Genomic DNA, 13,032 nt, shown 5'->3' on the forward strand with positions numbered 1-13,032 from the left:
GCTGACCTCATCTGTTGAAGTTGCAGGGTGAAACGTTGCAGCTATCTGAAGTTAACCTTTGCCTCTGCCCTGTTTCCATTGACTAGTCCCATGAGACGAACGTATGCCCTCTGATCATCACCCTGGTTAAACCTCTTCAATTCCTCACGGAGATTAAAGAAGAGCACTCCTGTATCTGGGTCTAAATGTCCCCGCCGAAACACATTCAGTGTTGGATCTGCTTCCAGCCTTTGGCGGAAATGCAAAAGATCTGACTCGTCAGCCCACCACACTTCGTCTTCCTCGTCGATCATAAATGGCGCCTTGTCGCCTCTATATATCACTTCGGTAAGTGAGGGCTTCACTTCGTATACTTGATCAAAAAAATCGGTCCAGGATAAGTAGTCCCCACAGAAGGACTCGTTTAAGCGGAGAGATTTGAGGACCTGAGCGTGGAATTTTATGAACGGAATCAACTCTGGACTGACAAAACTGTTTTCCAGCGTGAGAGATTGTAAAGCAGGGAGGTCTTCAGGAGGCAAAGGAAGCTTGGTGTAAGGCATCCTTTCACCCGCGAGGCCGAGCGGATCTGTCGCCCAGAGATGTAAATGCTTGAGTCCGTCCATATGGCTGAAAAATGCAGCACCCAACTTGTTGACAAAATCTTCATAGCCGCTTGTTATATTACTCCGCCACTCTTCATATGGAATGCCAAATATATGAATCGTCGCAGACTCAAGTTGGTTGAGAAAACGGCGAAAGGCATCGGTATCATATGTAGAGGTCCATTTTGCGGGCAGCTCATCAAGGATAAGCTCTCTTACAAGGGCATTACCCACAAGGGCCTCCCAAGCCCCATTCATCTGCGCTCGCCACCTGTCTTGCCTTTCCGACAGGCGAACCCTGCCGGCGTCCTCTAAATCATCATAAATATCAAAGGGGTCGAGGTCCTCATCATCGAGGCCGAATTGAAACCCGAGTTTGACCGTGTGCAAGTTTGGCGTCAGGAGGCCTTTCAAGAGCTTGCAAGCTGCTGGCGGCAGAGATGGCCCCGGTGGCGGTGGGCTCTCTTCATGATTGCATTGACATGTGAACTCGATTTTTTTCGTGTACTGACCGTAAGTTTCGACGGCGGCCAATGCAGATGCTGCTGATGCCTCATCGCTGGTGAATCGTATTGTACTGAAAATTTCGGGTATCAACTGAGTTCTGAATGACCTGCATGTAGCACTCAGATGGACTTTGTTGTTGCACTCGAGGAGGCTGAAGATATGAAGGGATAATTCGTGCGGGAGAGCTACGAGGGTCGCCATTATGAGGTTGGGATAGCTGGAGGTATGGTCTCGCTATAGATGAATGGCATGTCTGAAGATATTGTCGTAAATCGTCCCGTTGCGCACTCCATATATAGGTACCTGTTGTACGACACTTGTCTCGGCCATTGACGAGTTCAGATAGTGCCCACTGCGAAGAGGGTCGTGGTGCTAGGCAGTAGTGACTAGTTTATATTAAGCTTCATTGTATTGGTTAGATCCCGAATCTGTGTTACATGATTGGGTTTGCCAAGCTATTACTTGCATGCCTACCCAGGGGATCTCAGCTGTCCCTGTCCAAAACCAAGCTCCCAACCAATGCCATTTGAAGATGCTTACACTTGCGCGGCATGTAGGTACCTGTATTCAATTGTATTTACCCTGTAGATTGGCTTACCAGGGGTTTTGCAGAATCTAGATATTCGATGCGTTGCTTTAAGCTCACAAGTTACACATCATCTGCCCCTCATTGGATGATGCTGCGGGAGGTGGGGGTTCGCAATCGCCGAGGGGCATTTCATCCCACCTTTTTTTGTGCTTACTTATACGTCTTCTACAGCCCATACCTCTCAAAATTGGATTGCTCTGCGAGCTGTTTTCCCACTCATCTTGAGCAGCCCAGGATATTCCTGCCCCAATAGGCCCGGCCATGGCCTCTACACGCATCGTCCAGCTGCAGTCGCTCAAGCCCGATCTCCATGAACGAGCCTGGGTATCGATACCGCATCCTAGCCTCCCTCTAATCGCAACCGCCCACGGCAAAAATGTCACTGTCTTCTCTCTATCGACTCTCTCTTCCCATAGCGCCTTGACCGACGGCCACGCGCGATCCATCCGAAGCGTCGCCTGGAAACCTGCACTGCCGCCACATGAGCTGTGCCTCATCTCGGGCAGCTTCGATTCTTCCGCCGGCGTCTGGCGCTGGAACAAGGGCGGCAACGAGGACGACGGCGATGGTCTGGGCCAGGACATGTCAAGAGGGCCCGCGGGTGACGAAGCCGCCAAGTCTGGCGAATGGGACTATAACCTTGTGCTAGAGGGCCACGATTCCGAAGTCAAGTGCTGCGCGTTTAACCCGTCGGGCAACTACCTTGCGACCTGCTCGCGCGACAAGTCCATCTGGATATGGGAGGACATTGCCAGCTCCGAATCCGAAGACGACTGGGAGACGATCGCCGTTCTCAATGAGCATGAGGGAGACGTCAAAGCCGTAGCCTGGTGTCCCGATGTGCCTGGGCGCAACAGCGTTGGGCAGCGATACTACAGCGTCGATGTTCTTGCCAGCGCCAGCTACGATAACACAGCTCGAATCTGGCGCGAGGACTCGGATGGAGAATGGGTTTGCGTAGCTGTTCTTCAAGGACATGAAGGCACCGTCTGGGGCGTAGAGTGGGAACCAAAGCCGAGAGACAATCGATTCCCCAGACTCTTGACATTCTCTGCTGATGAGACAATACGCGTGTGGACGCTTGAGCAAGGACAAGACAACGCTGATGGGGAGGGCCCAGCGATGGCTCAGGGCCTGGGTGGTATACCAAGCACGATGCGAAGGTCCTTCAAAGAGCAGTGGAACTGCACGGCTGTGCTCCCCAAGGTGCACGACAAGGATGTGTATTCAGTCACATGGAGCGCTGAATCTGGCCTCATCGCCAGCACTGGGAGTGACGGTGTTATTGCTTTATACAAAGAGGAAGAAGCTGCTGCTCCATTAGACCCCCCCGGCAGTCTCCGAGGATAAAGCCTCGGATGGCAATGCAACCTTGATTGACAATGACTCTGTTGCTAGCGGGCCACAATGGCAGCTACTGACCACATTGCCTAGTGCTCATGGACCATACGAGATCAATCACATCACCTGGTGTAGGCGATATGATGCAGGCTCAACAAGGAAGGGAGAAGAAGAAATGCTGGTAACAACAGGCGACGATGGACTGGTTCAGTCATGGCGGGTTGATGTTGGATCTTCATAGCAAGAATAGGTGTTCCATGTGTATATATTGTAATATAAATAGAAGCGATTAAGCTAGAAAGCTGCCCTGCCCAACACCAAATATTATTGCATCATTCTATTGAATACAGTAAATCCCATCCCATCCCATTAAACTATGTTTTACATCAAAGTCCATTTACGCACGTATTCTGCAGTCCTTTTCATTTACACTGGTCTTTTCCAAATATCAATTCATGTATCGCCAAACACGAATATGCCTTTACCTTTTCTGAAGCCCTGAAGGCCTTTCTGCACTTCCTCCGTCAGAGTAGAAGCCTCGGTTTCCCAGTTCCACGCCACTTCATCCAGAGGAACGTCTTGGAATTTACCCTCGCGGATACTATCCACGATGTAATCAGTCATGTGTCTGCGCCCGGTGGGATCCTGTTGATTCCATCGCGAAAGCCAGAAGCCAACAAAGCGGATATCTTTGAAGATGAGCAACCCCACAGGCAGAGCAACAGGCTGCCTAGCCATGCCTCCATACGACACCATTGTGGCGCCCTCACCGAGCGATCGAGCAAGAGCCGTGGCAGATTTGCCGCCGACGCAGTTCAGACCAAGCCCAATCTGCTCGCGGCCCTTGTTTGTGATTTCCGCCAGCTGGTCTTTCCACTCCCGAGATAAGAACTGTGTCTCCGTCACAACGGCATCGGCGCCAAGACCCGTGAGTTCTTTTTTCAATTCTTCCGTCGCCTCGGGAGAGCTTCGTTCGCGAATGACGTTGATGCTCCTGAGGCCCCAGAGCTTGCCAAACTGTATGGCCGCTCTGCCCACGCCGGAATTGGCGCCGTTCTGGATAAACCACTGGCCGCTGCCCACCTCGAGCGGTCGCATGCCAAGAGCCTTGCTGATTCCAGCGTTGGGGCCGTATGTTCTTAGAATGCGATATGCCGTGCCGGGGTTGATAGAGATGGTCGCCGCCTGAGTCGCCTTCAGGCCTTCTTTATTGATTTTGATTATCTCGTCCACGTCTGCCACGGCATGCGTCCTCCACGTGCCAAACTGCGCAACGGCCGGTATCACCCAATCTCCCTTGCGAACTGGGGAAGACGGATCGCCCGTGGCGAGAACTTCGAAGACGCCCTCATTTCCGGGGATCGCGGACGGGGTAGAGGTTCCGATGAGGGAAGTGAAGCTGGGCTGGGAGCCGTACGTGCCCTGGACGGTGTTTATATCGGCAGGATTGATGGGAGCCGCAAGAGCCCGCAGCAGGACGGCTTTAGAAGAAAGCGAGGGAGAGATGGAGTGCGTGTGAAGTCTAGGTAGGCAGGTATCGTTAGCCGACTGATTGACTCCCAATTTCGGCATCCAATTGGGTGATAGTCACTCACTTCAATACGTCCGACGGCTCTCCATTCTGGGAAAAGACAAGAGCCTTGGCCTGGGTGTAGCCATACGGACCAGACCGGCGTCGAACAGCATGTTGTGATAGAGGATTAGAAAACAGCCGTCCAACGATGCGCCCGGCCCGCGGTAGAGCGCATAGAGCTAGATAAGGACGGCCTAGCATTGCTAATCGAGGCTTGATATGAGCAAGAAGATGTGGACGTAAAATCAGACAGCCATAGCACGTGCAAGCGGTGGAAAAGCGCAATCGGAGTTGGAAACTTCAACACAGCTATCCCGGTAAACTGCCCCTCTTACCCCACTAGAGCCGAGGAGCTATCTCGACACTGTGGAGGGCTCCATATATAAGGCTTGAACCTCAGCATATTGAATGAAAGTAACTCGGGTATAGCAATCAGACAGACAGAATCTTGATTAAACTGAATCACATTGAATGCCCTATTAGTATTGGCTGGTTAATCATTCTTTCCGGTACAACTCTAGTTTACAAGCAACTGCTGGCACCAGTCCCTCCTACATCATGCAATGGTATAATACACATGGCCTACGCTATGATAAGCAGTATAAAGCGAAACATTTTTTTTTTTAAAAGCACAATATGATAAAACTTTGGAAATATCACAGCTACATAGCCATAATATACTGACCCATAGATCACTGAGCCAAAGCCAATATCTAGATTTCTCGAGTTAGCGTGAATTCCCTAAGAGGTGGGCTTAGATAAAGACTTACAATAGCAGTTCGGCATGGGATGTACACGTGAGTCCAGTTTTTCCGCCCATTCCACTCCATGGGCGTTGTGAAGAAGCGAGTACTCTCATCGAGCCTGTTGTGGCCGCCCACTTCCTCCGCGTCACTGTTCAGGACAATCTTGTATTCTCCGGGCACTTCAACGCCGATGCGGTAGTCGCTGAAGCTCTGGCTGGTATGGAAGTTGAAAATAAAGACAAGTCCCGCTCTCTCAAACACAATGACCTTGTCACCTTCATGCTTTAGGGAGATGTAAGCCTGGGGCGCGTGGAGCCAGCCATAACGCTCTTCACAGTGGTTCATCAACTTGTCAAATGTGTTGAGGAACTTGTATCGAAGCAGATTATCCTCCGTGAGATTCAGCTGTCGACGGGCGTACCAGAATGAATTGTTGTTTCCGGCTCGAGGGAAATCAAGCCACTCAGGATGACCAAATTCGTTACCTTCAAAGTTGAGGTAGCCCTCACCACCCAATCCGTGCGTAAGAAGTCGAATCATCTTGTGCAGCGCCATTCCACGGTCAATAACGGGCGTCAACGGCTTGAGAGTGGTCATGTTGTCATATAATTGCGCATCGCATAGATGCATCATCAATGTTTTGTCTCCGACAAGCCTGGATGGATCTAAACGTTAGCATCATCTCCATCATCGAGTAGGGGTCTAACATACGCTTGGTCGTGACTCTCACAATAGGCAATGGTTTTCTCGCCATGACGTCTATTAGTCAAAGTGAAGCATATGTTGGCAAGATCCCACTGTTCATCCTTTTTCTCCTTGAGAATCTTAATCCACATATCAGGGATGGCCATGGCCAGTCGGTAGTCGAAACCCACGCCACCAAGTGACAGAGGGAGACACAGAGCCGGCATTCCCGACACATCCTCGGCGACAGTTACACACTCGGGATAGAGTGAGTGCAGCATCTCGTTGGCAACCATCAGGTACACAACAGCCTCCTCGTCGACATCAGGGCCAAAGTACTCATGATATCCGCCAGAAAATCCACTGGTCGGGCCGGTTAGCTAACATTACGAGTTCATGAGATGGAGAGATATTTGACCTACGTTCCAATTCCATGGTGCAGGTAGAGCATGCTGGTAACGCCATCGAAGCGGAAGCCATCAAAGTGATACTCGTCCATCCAGAATCGGAGATTGCTCAGTAGGAATCGCATCACCTCGTGATGGCCGTAGTTGAAGAGTCTGCTATCCCAAAGATCGTGGGTGCCTTTGCTTCCACTGTGAAAGTACTGGTGGTCGGTTCCATCGAATTCATTGAGTCCATCAAGTACATTCTTTGACGCATGGCTATGAACCACGTCCAGCAACACAACAATTCCCATTTCATGTGCAGTGTCGACAAGCCTTTTCAAACCTTCAGGGGTTCCATACCGGCTGCTCGCAGCAAAGAAGCTGTTGACCTGGTATCCGAAACTAGCATAGTACGCATGCTCCATAATGGCCATCAGCTGGATAGCATTGTAGCCAAGGTCTCTAATTCTGGGAAGCAATTTGTCGGTGAACTCGTCGTATGTAGTGACACGCTGCTCCGGAGAAGAAATTCCGACGTGGGCTTCATACACCCGAATGCTTTCTGGCTTCTTTGGTCGTGGGTGCTTGAATGAATATTTCTCCGCAGGCTCCGGGTTCCAGAATCGAGCGTCATAGACTGGTGAAACAGAAAGATCTTGGGTGACATATTTAATCCATGCTGGCAAGCGATCAATTCGATGGCCTCCATTGAGAACAAGAGAGATCTAATTGGTTTTGGAGAGACGGTTAGTAAAGGTAGTTGGCCTGGAAATATGTATTTGGTAAGCTACCTTGATCTTAGAATTGTGTGTTATGGCCTTCTGGTTGTTCTTGGCGGGAACAATGATCTCAAAGACTCCATATTCATTCTTCTTCATGGGGTGGGACGTCATATTCCAGCCATCTATACCGATTGGTGTCAATTGCATCGCCGAGACTGCACGCATATAGTAGAGGCTTACTGAAATCACCAATGAGATACGCCTGCTCCGCGTTGGGCGCCCACTCGCGGTAGATGATGTTGTTCTTGTCGTCCACATTGAAGCCGTAGATATCAGTGCCCTATAAAGTTGCCAGGTGTTATTCATATGTCTTTTGAGTTTTATTTTCTCCTCTGAGGAAAGGAAAATAGAGAATAAGGAAGACGAAAGGGGAAAAGCCCTGGAGATACTAATGAGCCTCCATACCTTGGAAAACTTCTCAAAGCCACCTTCATTGTCGTTTATAACTTTAATCCAGTGCTGCGCCTTATAGTATCGCCGCTTCAGCGCGTCGCTAAACGGGGCTAACCAGGGGTCCAGCTTGATGACGCCTTTTGTCTCTTAGTTAGATCAAATAGCAGTACTCTTTGGCAATTCATTGTCTCGAACCTGTGCCATCCTGGGGATTGCTCTGCTGCTCTGTTGGAGCTGCCATGGCGCAAAAATGCGTCGGACGTGGGAGGCGGGGTAGCTGAAATGAGAGCTGGCGCGCACTTTGCTTGGGAGAAACAAAAGCTTCGACGATCCCAGAAAACTATGAGAGATATTATTATATATATGGTGCGCAGAGGCAAAAAGAATGGATTAGAGTCGCACCGCAATTAAATTAATATGTAGCTGCGCTAATTGTTGGCAAATGACATGTTACCTGTTATCTCAAGCTTCAAGCTTCACGTTTGGGTGGCTGCAAGTATAGTGCTCGCGCGTTTTAGCGGCGGCTGCCTAACTGGATAGAGATGGGCTGTGAAAATGTGGACATCGAATTTGAATTTATTTTAGTTGGGTATTCTGGTAAATTACAAGACCTATATAGAATTATCTAGTCATTAATTTTAAACATTTTGCGTATGCTATTAAATTTCTTTCGCTTATGCTCTGCGTGGCCTGGATCTGGGCTCCCGCGAAGCTCGTGCTGTTGGCGGGGATCTGACGTCAGGCCAATCGAGCCGCTAGCTGCGGACCTTCTCCCCCCGTCTTCAATTGTTGACGTCATTGGGAGTTCATTGGGCACAGCTCTCCTGTTCTGCAGTGGCCACCCGCTGCCGTGTGCGTCTTCGGTGTTGTGCTGTAGTTCATGCGTCTCGCGGTGATCCTTCTTACGCATGAACGATGAGATCAGTCCTGGCCGGCGAGACGAGGCTTCTTGTGCTGCGGCAGCACTAATTGGCTGAGAGATCGGCCTCTGAGGCACGTGTGTATCTCCCTCGTTGTGGTATTGGTCGTCTCTCCGCTTTAGCTTGTTGGGTTTCTGTGAACTGGACACAAAGCCTGCATTGGTGTTGGGATTGTGGTCGGGCGTTTTATTGCGTGCGTACAAATGGGAAAAAGAATGTTTCAATTTGGATTGAGCGGGCTCGTATTCGTCGCCCGTCAGCGAGCGGTTTGTCAATGGGGTGGTGTTTAGATCATCATCGCTAGAATCTGACAAATGATCCTCGTATGCTGAGTCTTCATACCGTTTTGGTATAGATCGGTTGGTTTGTGGCGCGGCTGCGTTTTGGTGGAATAAACGATTCCCTTGATGCACAGTCACTGTCTCAGAATAAGATGTAGGTACGACTGAATGGCGCTGTGCATGCGATGCCGAGGGTGATAATGAGCGTAGAGTCGTCCTCTTTCCGGCTCTTGTATTGCCCATTGATAGCTTTGACTCAGACATGTTGCTTCTCATTGATGCCCTGAATCCACGGCGCGTATCACTGGCTGATCTACTGCGCACGAAGCTGCTCTCGCTGGAATCGGACCCTCGTCGTCTCAGAGTAGGCTTCATACCCGCATTCATTGCTGGGCTCGTGGCTGGTTGTTCTATAGGACTTGCAAGATTCCTTGATCCGTGCTTCGGGCCAGAGCCTGTTGAGATAACGGGGCTATATAAGGAGCTGGGCCGGGCGACGGAGCCTCGACTATCGTCTGCATGTCTTGGCTCACTGCTGAGGGAGCGTTTGAGCTTTGCTAGCTTTTTCAAGCCGCGCCCTGTCGCTGTATTACTGGTTTTCGTGGCTTCAGACTGTGGAAGTGAACGATGTCCTGTGTGGGCATCTACCTGCCTCAAAGGATCATTGTGGTCTTGAGCTGCTCTGGGTGATGCCAAGTCGGCTGGTAGCGGGCGTTCAACTGGGGGCCGGTGAATATGTTTCTTTTGCTTCGCCTTGAGAGGATAGCCCGAGACATCGGTTGCGGCCGCGGAGCCTTTTGCTGCTAACCCCCCGTGGAGAGCATCATCATCTGCTTCCTGGAGAGCTTCTATTTCTAGTCGGCGTCTCTCGTCAGACGTCAAGCTCTTCCAGTATGCCTTGGTTCTTTCCCAGTCATCGGCATCGGCATCTTGATCCGACAGCTTTTGTTCGTGACTTGTGTTCAGATCGAAGTTGCTATTGCCTGATTGAGAGAGTGGTGGGTTGGCCAATGCAGCGTCAATCGACATGAATCCGTCTTCTGCGGCCTGGGGCTGGTCTTCGTAGGCGTCACTGTAGATGCTATCTTTATCCGACTCTTCCTCGATCTTGTTTTCATCAATCAATTGGGTAAGTTTGACCGTCTTGGATCCTGAAGCCTGAGTTGAGATTGGCGCGGCAGAGCCATTCGCGTTGCCCGAGTTGAACTTGGGAATATTGTCCTCAGGCGGGAAACTGCCTGGGAGAGAGTTTGATCGAGCCATGAGTACAACACCGTCATATTGCATCTCCGGTGGCGAAAAGGGCGTTTCGTTGAAATTCGAGCTTGCCTTGGAAGCTTCATTGTCTGACAACTTAGATGTCGAGGATGGATCTGGTAATAAATCTCCAGAAGGGTTTTGAGACGTTGACTCGTCCGCGCCGGTCAATACGTCTTCAAACCGCTCGTCATCCGAGCTGTCCATATCTTCGCCTTCATGCCCAAGACTTTCGGTAGACGCCATAATAGATGGTAGTGGCTCTCGGTACTTTGAAATGTTTGCTACATTTCTTGGCATCGGGTCTCGATTGAAGCTGAGTCCCTTAACTGGCTCTACCGATGGGATAGTCTCATTTTTGGCTGTAAAAGATGATGCGTGAGAAGTGGATGGCGGCATTGACTGAGGCGATAACGATCGTTCCCGCGGGCGAACAAGCTGTCGTTCCTCGGGCTCCTTCCCCTTTTTGTCACGCACGCTTCCAAATAATGGAAGAGCCGGCCGGGGAGACATCAGCTCATCCTCCTGCAGTGTAGATTCAGTGGCCATTTTCTGTCCATCGACAGCGTTATATGCTTTCTGTCTTGAGTGACTGTTGGACGCTGCTGTGGAATCTGCTTCCTCAAATTTGGTCGGTTCGATAGCCATGACTGTGCTATTATCGTTCCAGCTTACTCTGGCACCTCTTTTTTGACCTGCAACGGCATCCTCTCCACTGGGATGAGAAATGCCTAGCCCTGAATACTCCAGAATCTCATTAGGATTCTGGGACAAACTTCCTCTACTCGAAATAGAGGATTTCATGGCGGATTTTCTAGGCGATAGAGAGCGCGGTGGAGGCTCGTGTTTAACAACAGCCAGACGATCAGCCGATGAAGCAAAGTGTGCCGAACGTACGGATGTCTCTGAACTAGATCCAGCATATGAAAAAGGTGCTTCAACCTTGAAGTTGTCATATTTGGATAAGCTGGGCGATACACTCGCCGACGTCTTTGCCGACGCCAGATTCTCAGGTAGCTCATTGTGGTAATCTTTTTGATATTGAAAATCTTTGGAAGCCTTCTTTTCAATTTCTCTCATTGGTGAAGGCTTTTCCACCACTGCAGCTATCAGTCGGCTAGAACCGGAAATGTCGTTCGGATGGCTCCTCTCAAAGAAGTCTGGATCATTTGACTGGTCAGATGCTAACAAAGGAGACTCCGTTCGGATATTGTTGGGCGGCGGTATACTCATTTCATCCGCCAGTTCTTGTGTTGTAGGACCCCTTCTTACTGGCTTTGTTCCCTTAGCTTTGTCGGATGATTTTAAAACAACATCCTCAGCTTGACGGCTTGCTGTTATAGCCGTGGTCTTTGGAACCATTCTTCTTGAATTCGGATCATAAACAAGCTCGTGTTCAGCTGGCAGATTTGAATCGTATGATGGCGTGCGGCGGGGATATGAAAAATTGATCGAGGAACTAACACTCCCTGATCGGGATTCTGGTAAATCAGGAGACGATTTCGGTATCGATTCTGGTATTTGCTCATTTTGAATTACGGCGGCTCCAAACCAAGCGCCTTGCGGATGGCCTTTGGATTTCTGGCTTGCAGTTCGGAAATTTTGTGTTTTCAATGGGGTTGTGATATTTTTAGAGGCGGGCATGCTAGGGACAGGCGGTACATCTTGCTTCTTATTAGGAGCCGTACGAGCCGGCGATGGCGATCGAAAGGTCCGCTCGGTCATTGAGCTCACGCTAGGCGTTCTGGGCAGCCTGGAATTCTTTCCTCGATCGCGGCCGCCAATGGGGGACGACAGCGAGGAAGCCCGTCGCTGGACCCTTTTAGACGGCGCCTCCGCAACATTTGTGAGTGGCGCTGGCTGCGCTCGCAAGGCTGCGGCTGCGGCTGCTGATGATAACGATGGGGCTGGGCTGTTGTTCCCACGCATGTACGCGGATGCCGCGGCCATGGCAGCATCGGGAGCGGCTGTCTCTTTTGTAAGAGGTGGCTATAGCTAATTAGCAAAGTGTTCGCAAATGAGCCGATGATTGATGGCTGATGGCTGAGGGCAGATGAAAAATATGTCTCCCATTGAGGACATCGAACGCGCCCGCGGTCTGGCAAAGGAGCAAAGCAGAGCGCCTCTTGCGACAAGGGCTGGCCTACCTGAAGCGAATGATCGCGTCGTCGCGAGCGCTTGAACATGGTGAATTATTGAGTCGCGCCCTCACGGCATAGACCTGAGTGTGGTCTTCAAACCATGTAAGTAAAGGCGAACAGGGCCAGAAGAAACGAGAGAATGGATCGTTGCCGAAGGAAGCGGAAACAATTGAAATTAATAAAATGCACTGGGTAAGCTGCTGATACGAGGATTGCAAAAACGTACCGAATACATCATAGACCTACGACGTGGTGAGGTGGAGTCGGCAGTACTGCATACTGCTAGGCTGTTTTAGGTCTGGAACTCTTCCAAACCGCCCGGAATCAAGGAAGTGCCTCTATTTATGGGTACCGGCGGAGGCAGTAATCCGCTACTACTGCAGTGGTTAATTGTCGATTTATTGGACAGCGGCCTAACCAAGGTGCATCGTCTGCAAATCGCAGCTGAAGAACAAGCAGTACCTGATTATCCTTCAATGTGGCTTTGGGCTGACTGCTTTGACAGCGTGGTTGACAGCTGACTCTGCCCATTTATTCCTCCACCCTTTAAAGTTTCTCGCCATGGAGCTTAGATGCTAACCCGGGCAGTCATCTTAGGCTGCTGACAAGGGTCAGAATTCCTGCTCGAAAAAAGCTGACCTTGAGCTACAGATGGTGCACGTCAATGATGCAAAGCTGAATCCAACAAATTCCAGAGAGTTATCGACTGTCGATCTACCCACCGGATAGCAATCTATCGCGGATATTTTCAATGCATTGCACATCATGCACTGCCAGGGCCACCATTTCCACGTCCCTGGCGCCATTGCCCACATGGAAGATTTACTCGTGGCCATCCAAGCTAG

The 13,032-nt window shown here is 50.4% G+C and overlaps 5 protein-coding genes across 6 annotated transcripts; 1 reads left to right on the plus strand and 4 right to left on the minus strand.

Annotated features, from left to right (window-relative positions):
* Positions 1 to 41: 41 nt before the first annotated feature.
* On the minus strand, positions 42 to 1,292 carry TrAtP1_012565 (uncharacterized protein; the record flags this gene model as incomplete). The annotated part of the gene is made up of 1 exon (XM_014088361.2): positions 42 to 1,292. The coding sequence occupies one exon, from the start codon at positions 1,290 to 1,292 to the stop codon at positions 42 to 44; it is 1,251 nt and encodes a 416-aa protein (XP_013943836.2).
* A 547-nt stretch (positions 1,293 to 1,839) lies between these two features.
* On the plus strand, positions 1,840 to 3,282 carry TrAtP1_012566 (uncharacterized protein). Its single transcript, XM_014088362.2, has one exon. The coding sequence runs from the start codon at positions 1,942 to 1,944 to the stop codon at positions 3,028 to 3,030; it is 1,089 nt and encodes a 362-aa protein (XP_013943837.2). The 5' UTR covers positions 1,840 to 1,941; the 3' UTR covers positions 3,031 to 3,282.
* Positions 3,283 to 4,877, minus strand: TrAtP1_012567 (uncharacterized protein). Its single transcript, XM_014088363.2, has 2 exons — positions 4,617 to 4,877; positions 3,283 to 4,543 (listed from the first exon to the last, which is right to left on the minus strand). The coding sequence occupies exons 1-2, from the start codon at positions 4,793 to 4,795 to the stop codon at positions 3,475 to 3,477; spliced, it is 1,248 nt and encodes a 415-aa protein (XP_013943838.1). The 5' UTR covers positions 4,796 to 4,877; the 3' UTR covers positions 3,283 to 3,474.
* A 189-nt stretch (positions 4,878 to 5,066) lies between these two features.
* Positions 5,067 to 8,171, minus strand: TrAtP1_012568 (uncharacterized protein). Of its 2 annotated transcripts, XM_014088364.2 has the most exons (8): positions 7,784 to 8,171; positions 7,601 to 7,725; positions 7,376 to 7,475; positions 7,205 to 7,317; positions 6,447 to 7,138; positions 6,052 to 6,387; positions 5,365 to 5,995; positions 5,067 to 5,307 (listed from the first exon to the last, which is right to left on the minus strand). In XM_014088364.2, the coding sequence occupies exons 1-8, from the start codon at positions 7,827 to 7,829 to the stop codon at positions 5,287 to 5,289; spliced, it is 2,064 nt and encodes a 687-aa protein (XP_013943839.1). In that variant the 5' UTR covers positions 7,830 to 8,171; the 3' UTR covers positions 5,067 to 5,286. The 2 variants fall into 2 exon arrangements, with proteins under 2 accessions (XP_013943839.1, XP_065971681.1); XM_066115582.1 differs by having other exon boundaries at positions 7,601 to 7,990.
* On the minus strand, positions 8,172 to 12,588 carry TrAtP1_012569 (uncharacterized protein). Its single transcript, XM_066115583.1, has 3 exons — positions 12,194 to 12,588; positions 11,276 to 12,035; positions 8,172 to 11,206 (listed from the first exon to the last, which is right to left on the minus strand). The coding sequence occupies exons 1-3, from the start codon at positions 12,230 to 12,232 to the stop codon at positions 8,214 to 8,216; spliced, it is 3,792 nt and encodes a 1,263-aa protein (XP_065971682.1). The 5' UTR covers positions 12,233 to 12,588; the 3' UTR covers positions 8,172 to 8,213.
* Between the last annotated feature and the right edge of the window lie 444 nt (positions 12,589 to 13,032).

This window comes from Trichoderma atroviride, chromosome 7 (genome assembly GCF_020647795.1).
Source record: "Trichoderma atroviride chromosome 7, complete sequence".
Lineage (NCBI taxonomy): Eukaryota > Fungi > Ascomycota > Sordariomycetes > Hypocreales > Hypocreaceae > Trichoderma > Trichoderma atroviride.